The sequence below is a fragment of the Lutjanus erythropterus genome, chromosome 18 (genome assembly GCF_056507025.1).
Source record: "Lutjanus erythropterus isolate fLutEry1 chromosome 18, fLutEry1.hap2, whole genome shotgun sequence".
Lineage (NCBI taxonomy): Eukaryota > Metazoa > Chordata > Actinopteri > Lutjaniformes > Lutjanidae > Lutjanus > Lutjanus erythropterus.
This window is the reverse complement of record NC_139334.1, coordinates 11,622,639-11,631,624: the sequence shown is the minus strand read 5'-3', so window position 1 is coordinate 11,631,624 and position 8,986 is coordinate 11,622,639. Positions and strand designations below refer to the sequence as shown.

Here is an 8,986-nt window from a genome sequence, read left to right as displayed (position 1 = left end):
GTTCGACACAGAGCTCATTTTCTACAATGATCCAAAAAAATCCAATGGAAAAATCCTGTTGGATTTTTGTGGAGGGAACCAGAGCGCTGGCACCCTCTGGGTTGGCCAACAAAAAAACAAAAATACGCCATCCCTGCAGCATTCTACTGGGCTTACTGATGAGCGCTGCTATCAGTGTAACCATTCATCATAGGCTAGTGTAGGGAGGGTTAAGTCTCTCAAGGTTGCATGACCACATACTGTACTGAGGCACCGGAGAGAATGGCTGAATCAAGAATAATCACTCACTATCCATCACAGTGGTCCTCTGATTGATATGTTTTGGCTTAATCTCTCATTTTCAGTGAGATAAACACGGGCGAGCACAGCCTGAAAAGGCTCCTCCGTCCCCAACATAACTGCTGCTCTACCTTAGTGCATCCACTGAGACCCATTTTGATCAAGGCAACTGGAGGGAAAAACAGTTACTCAGCCCTGCTGCGAGCTTTCACAGGCCAGCTGGCAGGCGATGAGTGACAACAGCAAATGCAGTCCTTGATGAGATAACATAGTCCAGTTTGAAAAATCTAGAAAACTACAGAACCAGAGAGTTAACATAAGGCGCAAGAGGCTGAATGAACATGAAAAATATGTATAAAATGCTGACTGAGGTTTCAAACAAGAGAAAAGGCAAAGTCTGGGAGCGCAATAACATTAGCTTATTGCTTTTTTCTTTTTTCCTCTTTATTTTTTCCCTTAAAAGGATATTTTACACACCACATAATCATATAAATACACTATACAATGCAATATAAAATATTTTTTTCTTAAAAGCAATATGTTCAGGGTTTGCTTAGGTATGCTTAAGATACCTGCACCATATGAAAAATAATGACTCAAGACAAAAACAATAAAAAAGGCACTTCCAGGTGTTGTTCATCGACTCTTGAGTAAGTGATGGCCACTGCCTTGCCATTACAGGCAACAGCATTTGTGCTCACGTTTCATTTCTCTGCCAGTAAAACATGTCCTGGACAACGAGGCACTGTAGCTATAGGTGGTTAAGATCCCCTCGATTTTCATGCAAAGACCCCCTCTCATCTCCTCTTTGTCACTTCTTCATTCCAGTGTTATCTATAGACTGACGGCTACATTTCATCACCCTTTGTTTTCTCACTTCCTCGTTTCTCCACCTCGACTTTCTTTTGTCCTCAGACCTCGACTTCACGCAGTCCCTCCTGAGCACCGGGTGTCGGCATGCTGATGTCAAAGCAGGTCACCATCATGACACGGGACTTGCATAGATTGACACAGAACTCCAGCTCCTCTGTGGCCTGCGCTAAGGCCTCCAGGTACTCCGGAGACTCTTTATCCAAATTCTGGTCTACCTCGACTGTTGGAAAATAGAAAAATGAATGTTTTGTTACTCACACAGTTTGTCTCCAACGGTCTTTTAAAATTCAGATGACATGAAAAGAACATTTAGCAGATACTTACACTCTCCTATCCACTTGCTGGGGTCCATCATCAGTCGGATCTTGGTGTCCTCCAGCTCCTCCAACAACAGTTCATGCTTTGCCCTCAGTTCTCTCACTTGCTGTTGCCTTCTCTCCAGCATCTTCAGTTTGCTGTTAAAATACTGTAGACCCTGAAGGAAAAAGATGAAGATCATTAATTACAGGGACTACATTATAGTTGCCAACGCCTCAGTTGAGTTAATTCTGCTTTTTTGAAGTGGTCTAAAGTGCTTACCAATAGTCAGTGAATTGCCTACAGTAGACAGCAGTTGACACAATTTGGAGAAGCAGCAGGAGTACCAGTGTAGGATGTTAAGCAATGTACTGCTGTGGACAGCGTCAGCAGCAAAAAGGCCCACCAGCTTGGCTGTATATATCATTTTTTTTTAAGGTGGGCCATTTTTAGACAGCTAAAATACATTGTATGTTTTGCTGCTGACTCTATGTTCATCTACTCTAGGTAATATACTGACTATCAATAAGTACCTCACACAACACCACTGTGAAATAATCTGAACTAAACCTTTAAGTAGCTAAAAGCAAACTGTCAACTAAAAGTCATAAAAGAACTGGCACAACATAAAATAGGAATATTTCCAATAAATGTCATTCTTAAATGTGAAATTAAGAAATCTATGACTAACACATTACTTATACATTTTATAGAATAGAGTATACAATCATTTCTAATAAAAACTTTAAAGTAAAATTTAAAAATCTCAGAAATGTGGTAATTGTCTACATTTTGTGATGTGAAAAATTATGTTTCCTCCATTGTGGGCTAAATTATGTTTATGTAACTACTGTAAAACAGCCTGTGCTGCTAATGTTTAAATCTCAATAATCTTGAAAAATTAGCCCACCTTGTCAACATCCTGGAATGGTTGCTGAAATGAGAAAAACAGAACAAGTTAACATAATGAACAATTACATAATCAATTCTGATTGGTCCATGACTTTTTTTTTTATAAGTAGCAGTGTAATAAGTAGGATAATATACAGTTAGCAGGTCAGTATTTTGAAGTAAACACTGACAGGATGATGCAGGACCTGCATTAACCCTTACACGATGTTATAACAGTCTATGAACAGTATGCTAGAGTTACAGCAAGTTACAGTTAACAGTATATTAACTGTAGAAACAAGCTACTGATGCACATGCATAACATTACAATACTAATTTTGAAAGAGAAGCAATTTTGTAATTCACATAATGACGGCTGGGAGAAAAGATCATTTTTTCCTAATTGAAAGAAAATCAAACCACTATCGAGCTGATTTAATATCTTCTCTTAACAAATCTCTGTCTGGCAGTGCTGAACTTGTGGGAGCACTTAATGATCCACAGAAGAGGAGTCAGCTATAAAAAGCCATCAGGCAGCCAGTGATGAGTGCGAGCGGTGAGCTGATTTGGGCTTGTGTTGAATGCCCCCACATTCATCACACATTCCCTGACCAATCTTCTCATACCATCTTCTTTTTCATTTTTACCCCTCCTCACATCACCACCACCACCGTCAGCAGTAAGCCCAGTCATCACTCATATCCAAACCAATTAACCCCCGTCAGTAATTGCCTCCTGAACTCTTGACATTCCCGAGGATCGCTGCCAAAATACCAAGCTCTGGGAATCTGGATACAGACATTTAAACTCCGGGATTTGCCACTGAGCTGACTGAAGGTCAGACGTCTGAGGCATATTATTCCTGTCGCGTTCTTTAAAAAGAAACTGGGAAGAAGTGAGCTAAGACATTCCCACAGGGCAAGTCAGCGTGGCGCATCATGAGCATCAATGTCGCACATGCAAAATATTGCTGAGGCTTAGCGACTGGGATTCACAAGCCCTTGGCCCAGACATAACATTATCCAAAACAAGTTCAGCAGCATGAACCAGCGTGTAGAACAAGCCGAGAGTGACCTTCTTCTCACCTCTGTGGTTTCCTCCTGACGCCTCCTTTGGAGCCGTTCCACATCATCGATCTCGTACACCTTTATCTCAAAAGGCTCCTTCAGCGGTCCTGACATAGGAGGCAAGTCCACCCACTGGCCCGCTGTGCCCACCTTCTTCCCCAGGGACGAGGTGTCTGGCAGGGGTGCCGGGATGAGCCGTCTCCTCTGGAAGCCTACAGAGCCGTGCATAGAGTATGGTCAGACAGTTACGTTGTTGATATACAATAGCAGTATTTGCTGGGATCTATGAGTAAATATGTATGAGTCTCACTCTGAGATGTACAGCTATGCAAGGCTTTACACAGGCCGACCGAGTTGTGGTGATTGCATATTTATAAGTGTTTCATGAGTCACTCTTTTGTATACACATAGCCCGAATTCAAATGGATACACAGCTACAAAAACCTGAACCAGGTCACTGCTGCTCATGTTTCAATTCATCTTATTTGGTAACACAGTTCGAAGTCCTCGTCGAATGTTTGAAACATTCATTATTATTTGCCCATATATGTATGAATAATGTATGCTGCTGATTGAAGGGGAGAGAAAATCCAATGAAATACCAATTCATGGATGTAATAAGAATGGATTCATAAAGTCAGAGCCGCTATATGGCTAATTTCCTAGGAGAGAGCACATTCATTTCTGGATGCTGTTTCAATGTGTGTTTCTTAATAGGGAGTTGTTGCCCCCCACCCTCTCCTCTCCAGACACAGGGAAGCTGAACGACCACGCTAGGAGTGCATGACAAACACAACATTTTAATTTGACAATAACAAGCACAGTTGAGTCCTCCACTGTAAGTTGATCAGCTGTTTATAACTGTCAATTGTCTGTCAAAATAAAGCTAACCCCATTATCCTGAAAACAAAAGCCCACAGCTATGAAAATACACACAGTTGGAGTTCAGTGGCTTCATGTCTTACTGAGTGCCAGACTCTGTCAATATTTTTCTAAATTTATTTTTTTAAACATCTACTCCTTCCTCACGACTCACAAACAGATGCTCATTTGGCAAACATTCAGCCTTAATTTGAACTATAAATAGTGTGACATTGGCAAATTGGCCTGGAAAAGAAACCACCATGGACACCATGTTTATTTCAGCTTAGCATGTTTCCTGAATCTCTGATGATATATCACGGTCATTTTATAAGTTACAATAAATATATTGCATATTTCTCCTTTAAGAATTTGAGTTTGATTACCTACACCTGCATTGGTACGAGTAAAAACACCAGAACCAAAATTAGTTTCTCACCATTTGCTCTCTTCTTGGGATACTTGGAGCTCCTCGTCCTGCCTGAAGATGACATGCCGCTCTCGCTCATGGAGTCGTGGGCAGAGGAAGCGCTGCCTGTGGCTTCACTGTCACGGATCATGCTTTCATATCCGCTGCTGCCACCACTGTGGTAGAACAGAGCTGTGCGGCCCATAGCTGGAGGCAGCTCCCCGCTCAACACACTGCTGTTGTCACTACCGTGGCCGCTGCTGTAGCGTTGAGGCCGCCTCGGCGCTGTAATTTTGCTGTATGGAGAGGGCAGCATGGCTACGGGGGACTTGTCATCACTCACATTCACCCCGCTGTCGTTCCCGCTGTCTGAGTCTCCTGAACCTCTCATGTGTTTGCCTGATATGTTGCCTGTTGCCAGTTCGCTCACACGGCTGTTAGCAGCCCTCATGGCCTGCTTCGTGCCCATAATAGTTCCTCTCCCCGGCTTACTGCCGACAGCAGCAGCGGTGCGAGGAGCTGATGTCCGTCCCGAAGGAGGGAGGTTGGCATTGGTGTTCCTGGTCACGGGAGTGGCCAAAGATTTGGTGGAGGAGCTCAGGCCCTTGGAGCTGTTGGCTGACAGTGAGCGTGCCTTACTACCACTGACTGCCCCTAAAGCTCTGGGATTTACAGAAGCTTTCACCTGACCAGGTTTGCCAAGAGTTCCTCCACATGGGGATGATGGGCAGGTAGCTATGGGAGAGCTGGATGAATTGGGAATACCAAATCTAGGGATGGACTTGCTGGATTTGCCGCTGCTGCTCCCCAGACTTGCCCCACTGTTCTCTCTACTAAGCGCAGCTCTGGAGCCTGATAAGGACAGACTTTCACACCTCTCCAGGGACATCTGACTGCCATAATGCTGCCCAGCCTCTCCTCTAGGCCCTCTGGCCTTCAGGCTGGAGGTAACTTTGGCTGTGTTGAGACTGGAGGCTTTGAAACTGTCTACTTTGTGACGTACCTCAAGCTCATCCTCTGATACAGCTGCCCTCACTCCAGAGGCCCTTCCTGCCTCCCCATATGCTGACTTTAAGGCACTTTGGGGTAGCAGGATCTTCGTCTTATGGTCAAGACTGGACTTTCTCACTGGAGGTGGAGGAGGTGAGGTGCAACCAGGTTTAGGGAGATTGCTTCCTTTCTGTGAGTTAGCCTTGTTGTTTTTCCCCAGAGAGGAAAATTTAAGGCTAGTGGTAGATGAAATAATGTCCTGGGCTCCCTTATATTCTGTGGAGGATGAGGATGGATGGATGACGGGCACAGTTCCCAGGGTGGTGGCACCTCGTCTCAGCTGAGGCATTTTGCTCGGTGGATTCTTACTGGCCGACTTCTCACAGCCATCGACCACCCTCTGGGATGAGGTAGACCCCTGCACCTTGGGTGGGCGAGGTACACTGTTGCTGTTGTTGGATGTTTTGCTGGAGGGGATGCCACTGGGGGGATTTCTGAGGAATTTGCTGGTGCTGCTGGAGTCAGAGAACTGAGGTTCAGAGTGGTTGTCACCACGCTGCCAAGGATCCTCCTGCTTAGCCTCTTGCCTTGGTGGCTCTCGACTGCTGCTGCTGCTACTGCTGCTACTATGAGAGATGGATGAGGTAGGTTTAATCTTCCTGGGAAGACTGGAGTGGACTATGGAGGGGCCCTGTGGAAGCTGGGAGGAGCTAAGCGAGTGAGCTTTAGTGATCTTAGATGTGAGTCTGAGGGAGCCTTTGGCTGATTCCGGAGATGGGGGGCACTTTGTCAAAGATAGCTTGCTTGAGGCAGCACTATCACTGTCTAGTTCAGAAAAACTAAATCCACTGTCATTTAAGGAGTTCTTGGCATCTCTAGGAGAGGAAACACAGTGGAACATATCCAGGGAATCAAAGTAAAAGGTGGCCTCTGGTCCCATGTGTTTGGCCTGTGGAAGGAAGACATCCGTAGAATGAGCCCCTTCACTCTCCAAAGTGCAGACGCTAACCTCACTCAGCCAGGAGCTGATAGATGAACCCCTGCTGTCTATACACTCCGTTGCTCCCTCCTGGAGGGGTGTGACCACAGCGATATTCACCTCTGATCCTCCCACGGCTGACGTGTAGGCGTCAAACTCATCGTTGATGCTGCTGATGATGCTGACAGGTCGAGAACCAGAGGCCAGAGCCTGAAGGGAGCAGTCACTGTTAAAGCTGATAATGCTGGATGGCCGACCCTTATCTACAATACTGCCTATTGACAGCTCCTCCACTACAGTGAACACCAGCTCATCCTCTCCGTTCAGCTCCACAGGCTGCTGCAAGGTGACAGTGGCTCTAAGGATGTCCCGATCCAGACATCTTTCCCTTAAGGTAGACCGCACCTGGCACACCTCCACCGGAGCTCTGAGCAGAGGGGAAGCGTAGGGATCCCTTCTTTTGACTGCTTGGTGGCTCATTCCTACAGGAGGCATTCTGGTGCTGGATCTCTCCTCATTGTCTGGAATTTCTTTGCTCTGTTGAGACGGAGGTGGCGCTGGTTTCGGCAGAGCTTTCTTGTTGAAGACCTTCTCCCTCACCACAGGCTCAGAGTTAGGTTTGTTGACTCTGCTTTCTGAAACCAAGGCTTTCTCACCATCAGCACTGGTTCTGCACACATTTTGAATACTGTCTGATGGTGGTGCAGGTGTGCACTGCATCTTGGCACTGTCCAGTTTAGATTTGTTGGGACTGCAGGACGGTGGTGTGGCCACAGACTTAGGAGATTGTTTGGGTGACATGCCCTCTTGGGTGTGAGGAATATTTGCTACAGTCTTTGGTGAAACAGAGCCTTGGCTCTCCTTGGATTTGTCCGTCTTCGGGCTACCTTGGTTTCGCTTGCCCTCTCCAACAAAGGCTGTGGGTTCTTCACTACCGTCGATACACTCCAGCCGCTCCTGCAGCTCAGCAAATGTGTTGCATTTAAAGAACTGGTCTCTGTCCAGAGGGCCCTCTTTTGTAGGCTTCTTCTTGTTCAGGGAGGGGATGATTGGAACAAAGGCAGGTGGGCCTTCATTGTCACTGAGCTCCCTGTCTGAGATTGCAGTCCCCCCAGGGCCCACGTAAATGACAGTATCACAAGACTGTTCACTGCTAGAGGAGTAGTCTGGGTCACTGAGCATTGCAGGCAGGTCTGGGTCCAGGGCTACCGTCCGAGGGTGGAAGGGCCTGAGGTGGGGCGGCCGGCGGATCCTCCCTTCCTCACAGGAACTTTCCCCTCCAGATGAACTGGACGCATACTGTAAAGCAGAGTTGAAGCAGAGGCGAGGTTAGTCTTGGGGGTTTTGAAAATGATCTCATTAAGTGATGACAGTAATGTGATTCTATCTTCTTACAATATTAATGTAACAATCTTGTCATTTTTTACTCCTTATAATTTATAGTAGATTCATTTCTTAACAATTTCATGGTGAAATCAATCATAGGGCAAATATTCATTCCAGTGAAATTACCCGTCGATATTTATCTAAAGGTTAAAAGTGCACATCAATGGACACACAGAAATTAATGTCAATAATACAAATTGCTGTATGTGGACTGCATTATAATGATGGTTGTGACCAATACAGAATAAATACATACTGTCATTCGACCTAATTATCTGGAGCATATATTTCCCTAATCCGAGGAGCATTACACACTTCCTTGGGCAGTGGTATTGATTACGTGATTATGTGTTGAGGAGCTGAGAAATACTAGCTCTGAGTTACTGCACTAATAATCTTTCATTTTCAGAAGCATTCACACATTCATTTTCTTAATGGCTCCAAAATTACAGGAGGAAGAAAAATTTAAGGACTTAACCCGTGGCATGAAATATGATGAATATAATCAAAGTTTAATCCGCACATTAGGAATGTAACTGCTATGATAGCAACATTTAAATATGTTAAATAGTAATTACTCTGCATTTATCATTTATAAACAATGGACATTAAACGGAGCATAGTTACTGCAGGAGTCATTATTAAGAAATATTATAATGCAAGTTGCTAAATGCCTATTTTGTTAAAGTGATAGTTTGTATGATTAAAGTGAGGTTGTATGAGGTACTTATCAATGTCAAGGGAGCTAAGTAATATAATATTGTGAACAGGATCAGCAACAAAAAGTCTTTTAGCCACTTAAAGATCCACAGAGAAAAAAATTTCACTGCTTTATTTTGCCATCAGACAGCCTTTTCTGATGAGAGACTGCTGTTATAAAAGCCAAGTATCATTCCCTCCAAACCAGCCAAAGGCAGAAACAGTCACTTTGCTTTGGAGAATACAGGAGTTGCT

The 8,986-nt window shown here is 44.7% G+C and overlaps 1 protein-coding gene across 4 annotated transcripts in view; it reads right to left on the bottom strand.

The window, feature by feature from the left end:
• Positions 1-397: 397 nt before the first annotated feature.
• Positions 398-8,986, bottom strand: part of kif26ab (kinesin family member 26Ab) — a 98,136-nt gene continuing 89,547 nt past the window's right edge. For all 4 annotated transcript variants that reach the window (XM_084741860.1, XM_084741861.1, XM_084741862.1 and 1 more), the window contains 5 exons: positions 4,708-7,945; positions 3,426-3,619; positions 2,360-2,383; positions 1,477-1,627; positions 398-1,372 (listed from right to left, as the gene is read on the bottom strand). In XM_084741860.1, coding sequence (XP_084597986.1) covers positions 1,191-1,372; positions 1,477-1,627; positions 2,360-2,383; positions 3,426-3,619; positions 4,708-7,945 — 3,789 coding nt within the window. In that variant the 3' untranslated portion in view covers positions 398-1,190. The remainder of the gene's footprint in view (positions 1,373-1,476; positions 1,628-2,359; positions 2,384-3,425; positions 3,620-4,707; positions 7,946-8,986) is intronic.